This window comes from Myotis brandtii, unplaced genomic scaffold, assembly GCF_000412655.1.
Source record: "Myotis brandtii unplaced genomic scaffold, ASM41265v1 scaffold123, whole genome shotgun sequence".
Lineage (NCBI taxonomy): Eukaryota > Metazoa > Chordata > Mammalia > Chiroptera > Vespertilionidae > Myotis > Myotis brandtii.
The window spans coordinates 10,265,700-10,286,309 of NW_005354291.1; the positions used below are offsets into that span (position 1 = coordinate 10,265,700).

At 37.7% G+C, this 20,610-nt stretch overlaps 1 protein-coding gene across 1 annotated transcript in view; it reads right to left on the reverse strand.

The window, feature by feature from the left end:
* Positions 1-20,610, reverse strand: part of MOXD1 (monooxygenase, DBH-like 1) — a 58,424-nt gene that overhangs the window by 7,591 nt on the left and 30,223 nt on the right. Inside the window, exons 4-9 of the mRNA XM_005859010.2 lie at positions 14,739-14,918; positions 14,109-14,211; positions 12,564-12,730; positions 10,509-10,700; positions 8,952-9,011; positions 4,808-4,950 (exon numbers count right to left, since the gene is read on the reverse strand). Of these exons, the coding sequence (XP_005859072.2) occupies positions 4,808-4,950; positions 8,952-9,011; positions 10,509-10,700; positions 12,564-12,730; positions 14,109-14,211; positions 14,739-14,918 (845 nt within the window). The remainder of the gene's footprint in view (positions 1-4,807; positions 4,951-8,951; positions 9,012-10,508; positions 10,701-12,563; positions 12,731-14,108; positions 14,212-14,738; positions 14,919-20,610) is intronic.

Consider the following 20,610-nt stretch of genomic DNA (forward strand, 5'->3'; position numbering starts at 1 on the left):
AAGCACCTGGAACCCCTTCTTGATTAAACAACTTGAGAAGAAAATAGGATGAATCAAATTAAAGAACTCAAAAATGTAGAAATGATATAAAGGTTGTGAATTATCACTGAATCTATTTTAAAATTATAGTTGCCTTAAATATTGTTAGAATTGGCTTTTAAAATTAAATGTGAAAATTAAAAATCTTGAAAATACAAAAATTATAATATGAATAACAAATATTTTGGAGTTATAGAAAAGGGTGGTTGGAGACAATGGGAAAGTATGAGTGTCCTCCTTATCTTTTATGATCTAAAATTAAAACATGTAGTTTGGGGGAGAGGGAGAGAAAGAAAAAAAGAAAATAATAACAAAACAAATATAATAAAATAATCAACAACAACAACAAAAAACCCAAAATTTAAAAAATAAGGGGAAAAATGCCAAAAAACCCAATCATGTAGTTTTTAAAAAGTGAGTGTGACATCGTAATGCTTTTTACAATCTATTTTCTCAACATTTGTGAGCTCCTTTATTAAATACTGCCTCTTGTGGTTAAAAACAACAGCAACATTTATTTGAAGTTCAACAACTGTTCAGTATCTTTTTCTTCTGATAAAGTAAAACAAAATTAAATGTTAATGTTTTTGTTTAAAACATTGAACAAGTTATAATCTTTATAATAGTAATATACTCATCTTTATATCAATACCTACATAGAAAGATTCTGCAATAACTTTCAATTAATGTTGTATTTAGTATATTTTTTTCTACCAGAAGTTGAGGTGATGGTTTTTATCTTCTTTTTGAAACTTTTTCTGCATTACCTAAACTCTTTAATAATAAGCATTTGTGATTTTTACATATTATAAACATAAAGTGATTTTGCCTATAAAGAAAAAGAGAAACAACTCTCTCGGTTCTTTTACAAATAACACAGGAACTTTGCAGCATATGAACCTGCCTGGAACTGCATGGATGTGTGGTGCTGCAGAAAATAGAGAATTCATATAAACTCATTATCTATTCTGTTATCTAATCTTTGTAACTTTTTGCTCTTCTTTAAGCCTTGCCAGATCTGTAGGAGGCAAAGAAAAACTGCATCCTCCAGAACAGACAAATCCTGTAACAGGATATAGTTGTCTCTATTTTCCTACCAAGTCATCCTCTAATCTTAGGATGGCAATGGGATGTTTAAAATGAAATAGGGCACCTAACTAATTATTATATTAAAAGTACAAAATAAGAGATTTAAGGTTACATGTTATATGATATTCCTTTTTAGTACTGTATCCTGAAACCAAATTAGCAATTTTCTTTTAAGCAAAACAGAAAAATCACCCAGACCATTCCTCTCTTTCTGATCTTTTAACCAGTACCTTGTTAGTTTGGCCTTCAATGATATTTATGTCAACTGTGATGATGAAAAATACGAAAGTTTGATTTAAAGTCCTGAGGCTTTTTTTCACTCAGAATTTTGAAGAATATTTAACCTGTAGTTAAATGGTTTTAGGTGGGCAATGACATCTCAAAAGTGGCCTTGTTCTGTGAAGCCATTTCCCTATCTCTCTAAGTGACGAAAAACTACACTTCCTGGGGGTAACCTAAGGCATGGGCATGACCAAGCTTGCTGGGACATGGAAACAGGGCATTTTCAGAGGCTTTACACAGATAAACACAAAAGAAAATATAAAACTATATCCCAGTGTTTTTAACATGACCTTTTATGTATTGTTTTGATTTTTACTATTTTACTAGAGGCCCAGTGCACGAATTCCTGCACAGGTGGGGTCCCTCGGTGTGGCCTGTGGGGATTGGGCCGAAACTGGCAGTCCAACACCACCTGCCACTCCTGCCAGCCACCCCCGCTCATCCCAGCCCCACTGCACCTGCTGCGGGCTTGCACCCAGTCAGTCCTGATCGGGAGAGGCTCATGTCTGGCACCCATCCTGTAGGGCTGTGGTGGGGGGAGGCCGGGATGCAATCAGCCCTCCAGGCGGGCAGTGGGACACCCTTGCCAGCCCAGGATCCAGATCCATCCCATTGACGTTCCCACAGGAGCCACCTGGTGGCTGCTTTTATATTGTTTCTTCCTTGCGGAGCGTCTAGGGAGGGAAAGTGACCGTGGTGCCCAAGGCTGACTTCCAGGAGGCCAGCAGCACTGTCGGGATCCTGCTGGTGGTGCTGGTCCATCGGTGCCTGGCCCATTCTCCAAAGATTGGACTTGCAGGACTACTGAGGGAGGGAGTGGCTGCTGCCTGGTGGTCAGTGTGCATCATAGCAACCAGTTGACCAGTCATTTGGTCATTCGGTCGTTCAGTTGCTTAGGCTTTTATATATATAGATTTCTTTTTAACAAAAGGCATATCCTATATAATAAAAGCGTAATATGCAAATTGACCAAATGGCAAAACAACAGGTGGAACGAAGGGGAGTGGGCCTAAGCCAGCAGTTGGACATCCCCCAAGAGCTCCTGGACTGTGAGAGGGTGCAAGCTGGGCTGAGGGACCTCTCCCCCACACCCCCCACCCCCGTGTGCATGAATTTCATGCAACAGGCCTCTAGTATATATATATATATATAAAATCATAGACCACAATACAAACAGTTTATTGTGAATTACAGAATGTCTTAATTCTCTCAGTTTCCATTTCCTGCTCTATAAAACTAGGATTGCCAAGTCCTGCTCTACCTATTGAAATTGTGTGAAAATAACTTACATGAAATCATGCATCTAAAAATACTTCATAACTACAAACTAATTTACATAAGCATTTTGTTATTAGTATTTTAGTAGATCCAAATTTCTGTTTTGATGGTCACTGGGTTAGGTAAATAGGAACTCAGTACAACATATCTACAAATAATAAGTTTAATTTTTTTTAAAAAAAGTCTTTTTAGTTCATAATTTCTAATCCCTATAATACTTAGAAATAAAAAGTAGACCATAATTGTAGTCTCCATCAGCATCTGAATTGTACCACATCTTCATTGTTTTTTTACCCTCTTCTTAAATATACCCCCTCAAAAATCTATGCATAACTTTTGCCTAATTACATCAGTCTCTTTTAAAAAGTCCTAAGCATTAGAAAATCTTTCCTTATATTAAATAAAATATACACTCCAAAATTTCCACTAGGCACCCTAATTCTTCTCCATTATTTTTTCTACATCTACCTTAATATATCCAAAACAGAATTTTCAACTTTTTCTTCAAACAAGTTTCCCTACACCTATACCAATAGACCATTCACACATCGTCATGTTTCCTTCACTCGTCTTCTTCTCTAACCAATTCCTTGTGATGCAATCAAGCAATTCTAGCGAGTGCTACCTTCAAAAGGTAACCTGAAGGTAACCATTTCTCACTGACTCTACTGCCACCACCTTGGTCCAAGGTTCCCTTACCTCTCACCTGAGCAACCACAATAGTCCCCAGATTGGTATTATTCTTTCCAATCTTTCCGCAACACAGTAGCCAAATTGACTTTTAAAAAACATACTGCAATGGCTTCTTTTTGCACTTAAAACCCTAAGTTCTTATGCTGCCTATAAAGTCCTACATGATCTGGTCCCACTTGCTGTCAGACCTCCTCACTCATTCCCTATCATATTTCATCTGCTCCAGCCAAACCCACCTTCTTGTTGCTCTTTGAACATGCTAGCTTCATACCCACCATAAGGTCATTACCTGACTCTTCTCTTTGCATAGAGTATACTTGGATATCTTTGCATGACGGGCTTCTCGTCACTTAGGTTTCTGCTCAAATATCACTTCCAGCCATAGAGATTGAATGTGTGTGTCCACACAAAATCCATTATGTTGAAATCCTAACACCCAAGGTGATGTTATTAGGAGATGAGGCCTTTGAAGTCTCTGCCCTCATATATGGGATTAGTGCCCCTATAAAAGCAGCCCGAGAAAGCCCTCTTGCTCCTTCTGCCCCATGAGGTTACTGCGACAGGATGACTGTCCATGAGGAAGTGGGGCTTCACCAGACACTGATTCTGCCCCGGCTTTGATCTTGGACTTCCCAGCCTCCTGGGCTGTGAGAAATCAGTTTCTGGAGTTGATAAGCCACCCGAACAGACCTAGACTGTTTGTTCAAATGGTGTAGTTTATATTGAACACCGTTTTCCTCCTGGGAGTCTGGAATTTAGGTAATGTGCTAAGGAGACTAGCCCCCAATAAAAACTCTGAGCGCCCAGTCTCTAGTGAGCATACATGTCGTCGTAATATTTTTGTTAATCCTTACCTGAGGATATTTTTCCATTGATTTTTTAGAGAGAGTGGAAGGGGGAGAGAGAGAGACAGAGAGAAACATCGATTTGAGAGAGACACATTGATAGGTTGCCTCCTGCATGTACCCTGACCAGGGCCAGGAAACCTGCAACCAAGGTACGTGCTCTTGACCAGAATAGAACCCAGGACCCTTCAGTCCACGGGCCGTGTTGCCATAATTTGATGCTGGTAGAATTAAGCACATTCTGTGTGATCCACTGGAAAGGGTTTCTTGGGAACTTGCACCTGTTTTCCTGTTGACTTTGCCCCATATGCCTTTTTCCTTTTGATAACTTTCTTTTATATTAATTTCACTGTAATTAATATTAGCCATGAGTACAACTATAAATATCTCTGAACCTGGGGGTAGTCTTGGGGACCCTGGACAAAGCAACCAAGAAGCTCACCTGGTCTTCCCGGATGAAAATACTCAAATAGAACAACACGTAAAGGAATTCCATAACATGGTGATAGATCCAGTATAAAAACAATGTCATCCTGTTCTGAAGTATATTACCCTGACCATGAGCTTCATTTATTACTTACGTGACTGGCCTATAGATCTCCTTAACACCAATGAACTGAAGTTGCTCCATAATGTCTGGGATACTTGCACATCGAGCAAGATTAATTCTTGGGTAATAAAGAAGGTATGAGAGACACATCTCACTCCTGGTGCTTAGTCCTCCCTGGAAATGGAGATGTTTTATTTAGAAAAGTATATTCGACTAATTGACACTTAGAGCACAGAAACCACCAAGAGCATACAGTTCCTTCCAGTGTTAAAATGTAATAAATCTTAAAGGTGAAAAATAATCTAAGTGACAATTTATTTATAAATTAATGTGGTGGCTATTATATAATGACTTTACAAATTGCAAAAATATAATGTCTTACTTGATGAGCAAGGCAGGATTGAGTAAAGGGAGAAGCCATTCTACAAATGAGGCTGCAACTGATGCCTCAGTAAATATCATATTTAAATTATTCTTGAGCTGAGGGGGCTATTAGAATTTTACCAAATTGTAGGAAGAAAGCTGGGCCTTTGTAACCTCATATCAACCAGTCATTAGCTGCTGGCCGCCCCACTGGAGGGAGTGTAACCTTAAGGGAGGCATTCCCTGACACCAAGGGCAAGGCCCAATGAGGGATACAGTTGTGAGCTCTTATCATCTGATATTTTCAGTGGCTGAGGTGTAGCTGTATTGGCCCTGAAAAGGGAGCGTATCCAACCAGAGCACCAAAATATACACTAAAATAATAATTTATTATATACTTAGTAAAATACGTTATGAAAACAGAATTATATACAAGGCATACCTTGTGTATGCTAATATTCAATTCTCCTCTTCCCCACACTAAACAAAGATGATGATCATCTTGATATTTTGTTTGTTATTTTATTGCTTTCCATCACACTTTACATTCAGTTCACTGATGTATGTATCCCAAACAATATAATGTTTACTTTTGTATGTTCTTGAACTTTAGATACATGATAGTCTGGTGCAAATTTGCTCTTTTCAAGCAACATTATGTCCTTCAGAATGGCTTTAGTTCATTAATTTTCATAACTATATACTATTCATATATTATATGAACATATTATATTTATTTGTTTTCCTTTTGATAAATAATTAAGCTGTTCCCCAGTTTTTGTTCCTGGGTTGTTGCATGTTACTATGAATATTTTATATATTCCTCTCCTGGAACACTTCCCACAAAAGTAACCTCAAGGTTAAGTCCACATAGGAATGGAACTGGTTAGAGCATATCTCAATCTTCAACTTTACTAGAGAATGGCATGTTTTCCCCAAAGTGGTTTTATAAATTTATATTCATCAGCATATGAGGGGTCCAATTTCAGTACATTGGAATTACAATTTTAAATATTGCCAAACTGGTAAGTATAAAATATCTCATTCTGGTTTACATTTGCATGACCTTGGTTTCAAATGAAATATAGGATCCTTTCATATGTTTATTATCTGTTTGGGCTTTTATTTTTTTGTTCTTTTTCTATTGTATATTTGTTTTATGTTACAGATTAATGAAATTTCTTTCAAATGCTGGATAGTAATGCTGTTTTAATCTATGTATTGAAACTATTTTTTTTTAGTTTAAAACTTCTTTTCACCTACTTAACCATGTTTTTTATAACCAAAAGCTTTAATGTAGTCAAATTAATCAATGTTTTAATTCATAGTTTGTGCTTTTTATGTTTTGTTACAGAGTTCTTACCTACACCAAAGTCATAATGATATATTTATATATTTTTCTCCTAAAGGTTTTTAAATTTTTCTCTTCACATTTAAATATTTTTAATCTATCTAGAATTGACTTTCTGTATATTGTGCAAGACAAAGACATAATTCTATTTTTTTCATTTGGATACCTAAGTGTGTCAGTATTCTTTAATGAAAAGTCCATCCTTTTTAACTTATCTGAATGCCATGTCTATCTTAAACCAAGTTTCCATATAAAGGATTTGTAGGTTTGTTTCCAGGATCCCTACTCTGTTCCACTCTTCTAACTCTGGACTCAAAACACACGACGAATCACCATAGCTTTAAAATAAGCCTTCAGAGTTTTGACGTTCTGATCGATGATTCTCCGTCTCTGGATCTGTTTTTGTCCATCAGTTTATGTTGTTCATTATATTCCATAAATGAGTGAGATCATGTGATATTTATCTTTCTCTGACTGAGGGAAGGTAGGGGAGGATGGGGGTAAGGGGGAGAGATCAACTAAAGGACTTGTATGCATGAATATAAGCCTAACCAATGGACACAGACAACAGGGGGGTGAGGGCATGCGTGGGGTAGTAATGGGAGGATAAGGACACATATGTAATATCTTAATCAATAAAGAAATTAAAAGTAAAAATAATAAAAAATAAATAAATAAATAAATAAAATAAGCCTTCATCTCCAGTAGTCTGTTTCTCATCTTATTCTTTTTAGTACTGTCCTGCCTATTATTAACATTTTGCTATTCCATGTAGATTTTAGAATCAACTTTCTTCATGTAAAGCTAAAACTGTAAAATATTTAGAAAATTAAACTAGGAGAATAACTGCTGTTATGGCTAGGTGAAGATTTCTTAATACCAAAATCCCAAATCATAAAATCTCTCTGAACTTTTTACTGAAATTATATCAAATTTATAGACAAATTTAAATAGAAGAATTATTTTTATTTTTTAAAGGGATTATTTTCTTAAAAAAAAGATTTTTATTGATTTCAAAGAGGAAGGGAGAGAGAGAGAGAGAGAAACATCAATGAAAAGAGATAAGAGAAAACCACTGTTTGGCTGCCTCCTGCATGCCCCTCCACCTAATCGGGGTCGAGCCCACAACCCAGGCATGTGCCCTGACCAGGAATTGAATTGTGACCTCCTTGTTCATAGGTCGACAATCAACCACAGAGCCACTGAGGATGGGAAAGAATTATTTTTATTTTACTAAGTTTTTCTATCCATGAACACAGTACCTCTTAATTTCTTTAGGTGTTTCTTTAATGTCTTGCAATACAGATTTATAATTTTTTCCATAGAGATCAAACATAGCTAATGTTAGATTTTATTTCTATAGAACTTAAGAGTTTTTAGTCATATTTTCTTATATACTAAAGTATAATTAATTTTAGATATTACCAAGTTTGAGATTTTTGATGTAGAAAATTACGTATCTGTGAATAAAGTGTTTTTCGCCTCTTGGCTTCTTTTCTAGCCTTGTCTCTCATTTTCTTCTTTCTCAGTGCAATTTTGAATAGAAACAGTGATAACGAATATCCTTGTCTTCCTGATTTTCAACAAATACTTCATCTAATACTTCATTTAATTTGATATTTGCTATAGATTTTTCATAACCAATTTTTATCTTAAGAAAATTCTCTCTCTTACTCTTGGTTTGCTAAATGTTCCTCTCTCCCCCATGGCTGACTTAAATTTTAAGCTGAGGCATCTTTTTCCTTCAATATCTTAATTGAAGAATGGCACTAATATATTTTCTAATTTAAAACAATTTGATATTTCTTGGCAAAACCCAACTTGGTCCTAACATTATATTTTTATATAATGCATTTTTTTATAATGCAGGATCTGACAATACTTTGTCAAAGAGATTTCCATCAGGTACATATTGATGACCTCATACTGCCATTCTTAGGTTTAAGTTTAAGATTACGCTAACTTCATAAAATGAGTTGGTGAGAGATGTTTCCCCAGAAAAGATAAGTAAACCATGAATGATCTAATTATTTAATGTTTAGCAGAACTCCCCAGTAAATCGGTTGGGATAGAATTGCTGTTTGTGTCAGAAACCCCAAGGTCATGCAATTCGTTCTTCCTTTCAAAGTCTTGATTCATCTAAGTCCAGACTCATGTAGATGGTCATTAGTAACCACAGGTATTTTATTAATAATACTTGGTGAGGAAAAATTAAAAGACTAAGGGTATCTTTTCATGAAAGAGTCAATAAATTACAATGCAAATATGACCATAGTATCATTAGTTATTCTGATAAAATGCTAAAACAGGTCTGATTTCGCTTTTATGATGTTTCATGTTCAAGACATTCAGGGATTTTGCTTCCCAATGGGAATGTTTTTTAGCTCTTTTCCCTCTAAAACCAAAGTTTATTCCTCCCTCTCTCTCCACAGATAAATTTTAAAAATAAAAAATTTCTTACCCAAGTCATCTGGTCTCTATCTTTTGTGTTGTACCGACATTCGGTAATTAGATTATCTCCCTAAAACATAAAAGAATGAGCTTTCAGATTGCAGTTTTAGGCTGTTTCATTTATCTAATACATTTGTAGGCCAACAGTTTAACTTGCTATATGAAGGGATGCATTAAGTAATTTGATTCAAAAGAAGACCCTTGATTATTAAATTCTAGAATAATAAGCAAGCGAACAAGCAAGGTGCGCTGGGTTCATGTTCTAGCTGCATGACCTTCGGTCAGGAAATGAGTCACTGGGTACAATGTGCTCATCTAAAAAATAATAATAAAAATAGCACTTGTTTTGCACAGCTATTGCAAGGGGATTAAATGACAAAACACACATTTAATTTTTAGGAGAGATTAAACACTTCATAAATGTTAGCTATAGCTACTAGCTATTGTGATTATCGCTTCATTTACATTATTTTCTTTAAAGGTCTTTAGTCATGTATTTCCTTACAACAGAATTATGAGGCAAATTAATAGTAATTTACTTTTCCAGTGTTTTTCAATCTTTTGGACAATTCAGCACACATGGAAAACAATGATTTTTTAGGCCACCCACTCAGGAAAGTGAACAGGCTACTTATGAACCAAACACAGCTAGCTCTGTGTGCTAGCCCTCAGGCCTGCTCTCCGTGCTCTGCTCCTCAGGGGGACCAGGGATCAGTATCCCAACACACTTATACCCTACTCCCAGCACACCAGTTGGGAAACTCTGAGATAACACAATAAAACTGGTTGGAAAGCCTGAGACAAAACAACATAATAAGAGTGTGTAGGATCTTGATAATATCAGTGTTTCTCACACTACATCTTTCTATCCTCAGGGTGTAGCGAGGAATCTCTGCATGCAGAAATCTCTCATTTCAAAAATAGTATATCAGAACTGTACTTTCAAGAATGAAATAAGGGTAGGAAATTGTATGACGATCTTGATAGTCACGGGATAAAAAGTTTTGAAAAAAATGATTGCAAAAAAATTTTTTTAAGCCTTCATTATTGTAGGGCATAAAATTCTCTTCTGCTTCCTCCTGCCATGACCCCAAGTATTGTTGCAAGCAGATTACACAGCACAGTATAATTAGCTATGTCCCAAACACCTTTGCCAAATGAAAGAATTATCCTTATGATGATGCTTACTAAAATGAAACTTCTAAAAAAATATCCTATGGGGTAAGGAATCCCCTGATTTTCCCTTTACCATAATTGCAGCCAAAAGTTTCAACTGGGGAGTCAAATTAGAAAAGAGCAACGCTATTGCTCAGAACCTGATTTTTATATTCTTTTTAAATCAACTTGAAGCGCCCCTGGGAATAGTAAGAAAAGTGAGTTTTGATTTTGGAAAACAGATCAAACACATTCCATCTGGGTTGTGCAACACCCGTGGTGGGTGGCTTTAGGAATAAGGATACCATGCACAATTCATTTCACCACTAGAAACCTTGCTAATTATCAGCAGATATATGTCTCGTGACTTTTATAACATTCAGTGGGAAAAAAAAAATCACAACATTCATACTGGTAAGATGGTTCGTTCTTCCTTTAGGTACTGAAACTCCTGGAAATTGAAGTCAAAATTGTCATCATAAGCAAGTAATTTCATTTCTTCCCCTTTGCGAAAGTGACGGAGCCTGATGCCTCTGCCGGCCAGGTGAGCGTGGAGCAGAACAGCAAACACGTGGATCCCGCTTGGCTTTTCAGCTTCCAGAGCCTGCAGGGTGGGGAGTGAGGAGTGGGGAGAGTGGAAGACTTGATTAGCCCAAACAAGTGTGTATATTCAGACAGTTCTCATTCAAAGAGACTTGGAGAGACAACTGAGAAGAAAAGCTAAAGCAATTAAGTGAATGCTTGAGCCACCAAACATGTTGAATTTGGATTTTTCATGACATTCCTATCAGTATTATCATTATGAAACAATACTTGCTGGAAGAAAAGTAAAGCACTAATGCTACCCAGCTGGCATGGCTCAATGGTTGAGTGTCAACCAATGAACTAGGAGGTCACTGTTCAATTCCCAGTCAGGGCACATGTCCAGGTTATGGGCTCCATCAGAGAGAGAATCACTGATGGGCAAGAGGCAGCCCATCAGTGATTCTCTCTCACCATTGATGTTTCTATTTCTCTTTCCCTCTCTAAAATCAATAAAAAGATCCTATATAATAAAAGGCTAATATGCAAATCAACCGAACAGCAGAACAACCGGTCGCTATGATGTGCACTGACCACCAGGGGAGAGACGCTCAACGCAGGAGCTGCGCCTGGTGGTCAGTGAGGTCCCACAGGGGGAGCATTGCTCAGCCAGAAGCCGAGCTCATGGCTGGTGAGTGCAGCAGCAGTGGCAGGAGTCTCTCCCACCTTCACGATAGTGCTAAGGACCCCTCAGGGGATGTCCACCTGCCGGCTTAGGCCTGCTCCCAGCCTAAGCCAACAGGTGGACATCCCCCAAGGGGTCCCGGGACTGCAAGAGGGCGCAGGCCGGGCTGAGGTACCCCTCCCACCCCCCGCCCAGTGCACGAATGTCGTGCACTGGGCCTCTAATTTAATTAAAAAAAGAACTAATGCTGACTGAGGATTTACCGGATCACTCCTAAATGTTATCTTTCTTTTTCCTTCTTTTAGGAGGTAAAAAGGAAGTCAAGGCTCCTGGCAAAAATATCCCAGTATGTTAGTAACCTGCAATTTCAAACTCTTAAAAGGAGAAATTATTCCACACTAACAGATAAGAAAACCAAGTGGAAGAGGGGCATTAAGTGACTTGCCCATGATCCTACAGCTAGTAAGTGATGCCATGGCTATCTGAATTCTGGTCAAAATATCTCAGAAGAGTATGTTTCCACTTCACCAGCCTGCCACACTCCCTAAAACTTACATGCCAGCTTTTAATTCATAAAGAATACGATCCATCTTGAAACATGTTCATTGAAAAGAACTATACATGGAAGCACCCATTGTTAAATATTTATACACTAGAGGCCCAGTACATGAAATTCATGCATGGGTAGGGTCCCTAGTGGCTGCCGGCTGCTGGCCAGGGCCTCCCTTCATTCCGCGCTGCCTCCTGATGGTCAGTGCACATCATAGCGAGCAATCAAACTCCCTGTTGGTTGAACTCCCGAGGGGACACTTTGCATATTAGGCTTTTATATATAAAGATGTACTTATCTTGTCCAATATGTATTTTATATTAGATAAAGGGGGAAAAAACTATGAAGCAAAAAAAAGGAGAAAAAAATTGAAAATGGATAATGAAAAAAACAAATAGAGATGAAAGGTAAAGTTGACAAAGGAAACTACACAAATGGAGAAAGAAATTTTAAAGAATAAAGTAAAGTGTCCAATATGAAATAAACAAAGGAGGTGGGGCTAGGAAGAAAAACATGCTGAAAGTCATTCCTGTCTTTAGAATTCTACTCCTATAGCCTTCAAGATTTAAAAAAGCAATCAAAGGTCTTGCTAGAATGGTAAGTGTGACAACAAGAAAGACATTAATAATGAACAAGCATGGAATTTTCCAGTTTTCTAAGAGCAGTGATTAATCTGTAAATAGCAGCACATAGATGGAGACGAAGCATACCTCTTCCAGGCATTCCAAGGTGCAGTGACCCTCGGACTGGAACTCGGGCATACCGGGAGGGATGGTGTGGAAGAGGCTTACCCAGAGGCCAGCCTCTATCACCCCGGCATCATATTTCCTTATATCTATTGTGTGAAATAACCTCAGTCCCGAATTATCTATTAAGCCTAGAACAAAAGCAAATAAATAAAAGTGAGTTTTCGTTCTTAAAAGTAATTCCCTATATTCAATTGAAGTGGTTTGTTCATTTTCCCTAAAAATCTCACAAGGAAAAGGAATATAAGCAAAGATTGATGGAAGACAACATTCAGCTTCACAAATGGAAATTGAAAGTCAAGTTGCTATATTGCCTGCATACCACAGGAGAAATGTTTGTGTTGTCTACCTGACATATTCCACAATTATCTAACATGAAGACAGAATCCTAATGTCATTCATTAAAATGTAGAAGAACTCAATAAAAGTCTTATATTGTTTTCAAGTACAGTTCAGTGATATTTACATAAAGGTAAAAATTGCTTGGTCCAGAAGCCATCTGCTGATGGAGAAAACTATTAATTGCTAACTTTCTTTATAGTGTGTCATCATTCTTTCAGTTGTTCAATAGTTATTCAATCTATATTAATGGAGACTTTATTATATAAAAGCACTACAATAAGCATTGTGGAATGAAAGATGAATAACGCACATTCCTTGCTGTGACATACTTATAAGGAGGGAAATTATGAATCTCAAACTTCAAAAATCTGTTCCACTAATTTTGAAATTAGTTGACTCCTTCCTATAGTGACAACGTACTACCTGTGAGTACTAAATTGACCCTTTGGATCAATTAGCTTATATATAATTTAATATTAATCGGTATGATTATTTTATTATTTTTCTTTATACTATAATTTCCACAGATGGAAACAGTGTCAGTTTTTCACAAACATTATATCATTAAGCACAGACCCAGCACATAGTTGGTGTTCAGTATTTGCTGAATAATTGCATGAATCAATGTATAATGAAAACTTTATTATCTTTCAATTTTTGGTTTTGGAATATTATATAAGTGAATTCAGAAATCAAATGTAAATAATTACTGCTCTTCATTTTAATATCCTATCACACACTTTCTGTATAATTACTTTTTGTGTATACTTATGGTTTCCTATCACATAAAAAAATACTATTTTCTAGTGTGATGAATGGTAGTTTTACATATGTATAGATAGAAAATGTTTCACAAGCATCCTGTATTTGGAGCTAATTTACATGACAAAGGGGGAAAGGTCTATTCTTCTACTTCCTGGTAAGTAGTATGAAAATGTTTTTTTAAGATTAATGACCACAAGGCCCATCTGCCTTGTTCATCACAAGTAATGACTATTGTCCCAGTTTAAATAGTACCCCCATTTACTCTAAAAAGTACCCTAATTTGAATCACAAACATATAAGTTAATTCTTTCTAACAATGGATGCTATTTTATTTCAACTCTAAGACAGAAGTTACAAAACTTTGTAAAAATCATAGATAGAATATATAAAAAATAAACTCACCTTCCTCATATGTCGGATTGTCATAATGAACTTCCAGGAGCACATAACGAGGATCTAATGGAGTGCCGAGGGACAACCCAACATGAGGTGGATAGGAAAAAGCCTAAATTAGGAAAATTTCATGAGAAATTGCCCTGTGAAAGTCCCTGAAAGTTCTACTCTACTCAAAAATCAACTATTCTCAAAGAGATTTCAACATACTGAAACTCCAACAATGTATCGTTGATAAAATAAAATGGCTTAAGAAAAAAATTACTTTCCTTGGAAAGAAAAATAAACCACCCTCATATCAAAAATAGTGTATAGAACTCTATCCAGTTTTGCTCAGGGGATACAGCATCAGCCTGCAGACTGAAGGGTCCTGGGTTTGATTCTGGTCAGGGGCACATGCCCGGGGTTGCGGGCTAGATCCCCACTAGGGAGTGTGCAGGAGACAGTTGATCAATGATTCTCTCTCATTATTGATGTTTCTATCTCTCTCCCCCTCTCCCTTCCTCTCTGAAATCAATAAAAATATATATTTTAAAAAATAACAGTGTATAAAGCTTTACTTATAAGTACATATTGGAATCATAGCGGAAAAAAAATGATCACTTAAGTGTGTTACATCTCAGTAATCATTAGCCCCACCTCTCCACCAATAGCCCAGGCAAAAATCACGGTCTCGCAGGTGTGGAAGGCGTCGGGCATGTTAGGGTGGTAGCACTCATGGCCGTAGTCCAGAACACTGTCGTTCAAGTTGCTGTTGCACTGATAGAGCAGGATGTGATGGACCAGACTCTCATGGCCTCTCTGTATCACTGGCTCAACCTACACACGCACAAAGCAGAGGGAGGATGGGATGAGTTAAATCTGTAACACTACCAACAGTAAAAAGTATATACCATTTGCAACAGCATGGATGGAACTGGAGAGCATTACGCTAAGTGAAATAAGCCAGTCAGAGAAAGATAAACATCACATGATCTCACTCATTTATGGAATTTAATGAACAACATAAACTGATGAACAAAAACAGATCTAGAGACAGAGAAGCATCGATCAGACTGTCAAACCTCAGAGGGAAGGTAGGGGAGGGTGGGGATAAGGGGGAGAGATCAATCAAAGGACTTGCATGCACACATATAAGCCCAAGGCAATGGGGGGAAAAGGACACATATGCAATACCTTAATCAATAAAGAAAAATAATAATAAAATAAAATAATAAAAAAGTATATGGAAACTCTTTGTACTTTCTGTGTAATTTTCTGTAAACCTAAGCTCTAAGAAATAAAGTCTATTAATTAAAGCAATAAGTAAATAAATAAATCTTCCTACCACACCACAAAAGCATCAAACTAGCATAAATGATTATCAGTTTTCAAGAAATGGTTTTCTCCAAGCATGTAAAGGTTATGTGGTTCAGGTATAATTTGTTGTGAAGATGATAATGACAATGATGATGATGATGACTACAACCATGGCAACAGCACAGAGGAGATAAGCATTTATCCAAGAATCATAGGACTTGACTAATCTGTTGTTTCTTTAACTCACCTTTGTTTCCCTTGCCATTCTGCATAACATGTTTCAAAACTTGCTTTCCTTCTTCCAGGCTCTTTTTCCTGGCTCTTCTTCAGCCTCCCTATCTCCCACCTCAAAATGTTATCTTCACTAATCCCTACTGGAGGTGAAAGATTGTATCTCATTCATCTATTTATCTATCTATCTTTCTGATGCTGAGCATAGAGCTGGACACAAAGTAAAGCTCAATAATGGATATTTTTATTTTAGGATTTAGAAACAAATTCTATTTTCTCTAATAGTAAAATTAGAATGTGGGAGAGAGGAAAAAGAAAACATTGTAGTGATGTGCTCCTGTGACACCTCTCAAATTAGAAGAGGGGAGGTAGAAACCAGTGAAAATAGAATAAGCAGTGAAGCTAGGCCTCAGGGTGAAAGCACGGTCCATGAGAGCATGCTCCTTCCATCCTCCCTTCTGTGAGTTCCCTTCATGACACTCTCCCACTTCGGTCCAGGAGCTCAGAGAGAGGTAAGTGTATCCTCACATCACAAAGAGCCTTATATCCAGAGCAAGTGTGTGAACCCTGTACTTAGCCTAGCTGCATCATTGGTGTTCCAATCGGTCACATGGTTCTTTAAACCTTCTGTTTATCTGACACAGAATCCCTGATGTGCTCCTAGATTTCCAAAAGGCTCGCTGTGTTAGGGCTCATCCACATTCATGCTTTTAGCCTCCACTACTCAAATGCAGGTAATGCATTTTGAAACTCTAGCTTGTTCTCTGCTTCAGACATGCATGCAAAGATGAAGTGTGTTCAGCTATTTTCTCCTAAGGCTTTCCTACAGAGTTTTCTACCGAGTTTTACCATTTTTTAAAAATAGTCAAATCCAAGCAGCAGAAGAGGGAAATGGTACATAGTAGGTAAAGATCTGAATAGGCAGTCAGGGACTTGAGTTTTTAAATCCAACTTTATTTTGTGTTGCAAGTGAGTTATGCCTTACCATATGCACACTTTTCACATCACATACAGAGAAATGACATTGGCATGGCTTTGTCTGCACTTGTCTTTAAAACACTGTGTTCCCTGAAGGCAGAAACATTTTTTTTTGCTTGGAAATGACAGTTATGATTCAAGCATGGTTGCATAATACACAATGATTACACAAAAGGGTAACCCAGAATGTCTATTGGATTTTAGTTTCCACATGTAGTTTAAGCTTTCTTGTGAGACTTGGTTTATTTGGGCACCTCAGTACTCCAAGGGGGACAGGGCCCTGCTAATATGTACACAGTAAGATATTTAGGCACATGCGAGCTTTTTGCTAAGTGTCTTATAAGTTCAGGAAGAACCTGTAGGTTGTACTGAGTTCTACAAGGTAGGTCCTGGAAAGGAGTTGTTAGGACAAAATAGTTGGCTGTTGCCAAGGCAGCCACAGAAACTAGCAGTCTTCATCGAGGCATAGCAAGAGTGAGCTAAGAGTGCATGCAGAAATGTGAGGCTGGGTGGTGCCTGACATTAAGATGCTTAAAAAATGGGCGAGGAACCTAAATAGGCACTTCTCCAAAGAGGACATACAGATTGCCAATAGGCATGTGAAAAGATACTCAATGTCACTAATCATAAGAGAAATGCAAATTTAAAGCACAATGAGATATTACCTCACACCTGTCAGAATGGCAACCATCAATAAATCAACCAACAACAAGTACTGGCGCGAATGTGGAGAAAAGGGAAACCTTGTGCACTGCTGGTGGGAATGCAGATTGGTGCAGTCACTGTGGAAAGCAGTACAGAGTTACCTCAAAAAATTAAAAATGGAACCTCCTTATGACCCAACGATTCTACTACTGGGAATTTATCCTAAGAAACTTGAAACACTAATTCAAATTAATATATGCATCCCTATGTTCATTGCAGTGTTATTTACAATAACCAAGATTTGGAAGCAGCCCAAGCTCCCATCAGCAGATGAGTGGATAAAAAAAAAAGCTATGGTACATTTGCACAATGGAATACTACTTGGCCATAAAAAGGACATCTTACCCTTTGCAACGGCATGGGTGGACCTGGAGAGCATTATGCAAAGTGAAATAAGCCAGTGAGAGAAAGACAAGTACCATATGATTTCGCTCATATGTGGAATCTAAAGAACAAAATGAACTAACAAGACAAACAGTGACAGACTCATAGAGGACAGGCTGACAGCTATTGGGGAGTCGGGGGGGGGGCAAGCGGAGGGAAAGAGAGAGTATTTTAGGCAGAGGGAAGAGAGAGAGAGAGAGAGAGAGAGAGAGAGAGAGAAAGAAAATTCATGAACATGAATAACAGTGTGGTGCTTTCCAGGGAGAAAGGGGGCGTGGAGGATGTTATAGAGGGGATAAATGGTAATGTATGGAGACTTGACTTGGGGTGTTGAACACACAATACAGTGTACAGATGATGTGTTGTAGAATTGTGCACCTGAAACCTGTATAATTTTGTTAACCAATGTCCCCCCCAAGTAAATTCAATAAAAAGAAAAGAAAAAAGATGCCTCAAATAAACTTCTTCTTTGTCGTTGTCTTCTTCTTCTTCTTCTTCTATTTTTTTAGAGAAAGGCTTCTCTTATTCATGAAAGATGGAGAAAACATAGATGAAATGTTCCATAAACACCAATAAAGAGGAAAAAAGTATTCTGTCCCTATTATGTTACAACTGGTTTCATCTCTTTTCTCTCATTACTCTGAATAACAGCTTGAATTTCACTGAATAATCATAATAGAATGCTTGAAAATTAACATATACCATAGCTGCAAAATTAATACTTTTTCATCTCAGCCCCAGGTAAAAAACTGCAAAAATACAAAGCAAACCTTATATGTAATGACAGTGCAAGATAAGAGCTTCAACACCCTTTATAAGATTGTGCTAATTCTTTTAACTCTAAAAAACAGCATAGAAGAGTAAATAAATCAAATTACATTTATATAAGAAACTATCTTAAGTGTTATTTAAACTTGCATATATAGAGTTCAAAGGTGTAAGACAAACTATTTAATTTTGCTTTATATAAACGCAAAAATGGTAAATATATTTGGGAGAAAAAGAGGCTTTCACTAAGTACCAACATAATGGACTAAATCAACCAGATTGCATATAAAAGAGTTTCTTTCAAAAGTTCCATTAAAAGTAAAGGCAGAAGTAACCTTTATTAAATAAGAAACATACAGTCCCACAGAGCTTCCTTCCAGGCTTACAGTCTGGGGATGCCAGTGATCACTCCCAGTCCCTAATGATGGCTGCTAGTTACCTTCTGCTTCCTCAACCAGTTCCACAAACATCGGAAGCAGTCCTGGCCCTGGGGTGATATTCTTCTTCAGCTCAAGTAACGTTGAGCACTGTCTGAGGAAGGAGGGGGTGGCACACAAGTGCTCCCCAACACATCCTACTCGTTGACTGCATGCAAGTGTTAAACACTGTTCTTTCTTGTCTACTCAGTACCTGTCCGTGGGAAACAGACTTTTCCTTTTGCATCACTGTGGTGTTTGAAACAATGGCGCAGCTGTTCATTTCTGTATTAAAAATATTTCTGAGAAAAATGTTGGAGGAAGGAGAGGGTGGCACACAAGTGCTCCCCAACACATCCTACTCGTTGACTGCATGCAAGTGTTAAACACTGTTCTTTCTTGTCTACTCAGTACCTGTCCGTGGGAAACAGACTTTTCCTTTTGCATCACTGTGGTGTTTGAAACAATGGCGCAGCTGTTCATTTCTGTATTAAAAATATTTCTGAGAAAAATAAGGCTGCAATGAACCCGTGCTATAAGGAGCAGCACTTCAAAAGGGTGCCCTATTTTGCTCACTTCGCAGATGTCACATTATTATCACAATCAAGTGCGAATGCCAAGGGCTGCTTCTATTCAAAAAATACGAAACTAACAGAAATTGTCAAAAAAGGTATGGCAACATAAAGTATATAAATAGAGATAAACTGGTCTTTCTGGGGCTGAAATGCACATTTCAATTTTGTTTTAGGCTGCCTCTAGGATTGCAGAAGAAATAAATACCAATGAATAGAAAGCAGTGCATGAAGTGGGTGGTAATGACACAAACACCTGATGACGTATTAAAGCATGTTACTCATCACTGTGTTCTTGAGCACGTAAGTGGGATTTACAGACCCACCTTCATATGCAATAGATGCCAGGCGAGGATGGCTTGGCGGCTGGAGGTTAGCTATTAACCTCGGTGCATAGTAAAGGAACAGCCCAGGAACCAAAACAGATGAAAGAGAAGGAGAGAAAAGAAGAGCTTCTAAGAATAGCCACGACCAAGGTGGAAATTAACATTGAGCATAAAACTGAACCTGGAAAGTGAAAAGCTCCACTATGTATACTGTTCCCTGTGACCCGTCCTCTTCTCTTACCCTATTTATCCAGGTCAAATGTGTCTAGCACACTCCCTGCGACACAAACCCTTAATGACTGTTTATTGAATGGAAGTGAGTAAATACTCCCCTTTCTCTGAAGCCTTCATCAATAAGCCAAGTCATCAAATTCAAATTAATTCATTTCTTGATTGTCTCAATTCCTTAGACCGACCCTGCGTTGCACTTCAGCAACCCCACTGTCACTGCCCCACCCGGGGCTATACTCCTTCTGAAATTCTCTTTCCATCCCGCTTCCCTGCTCTTTTAGTTCTTTCACCCCTTCCAGTCACTCAATCTCCCACTTTTTTCTAGGAGACAACTTGAACTACTTACTCACCAGGTCCTCACAATTGACCCAGGTACTCACAACTGTGAGTCAATCCTGTAATCTGCCCCTTCTGAAGGGGTACTGAAGATACTTTCACAACCATGCATATAAGACCTCAAAACTCCTGATTCGCACTTGAGGCCTCCATACATCAGTCTTTCTTTCTTTTGCTCTGCATTCTGTTCCTTGGGCATAACCTGTTTGGTGCAGGGTACAATTTCCAGGGAATGGGAGAACTTTGTTCCCATTGCAAGCCTTTA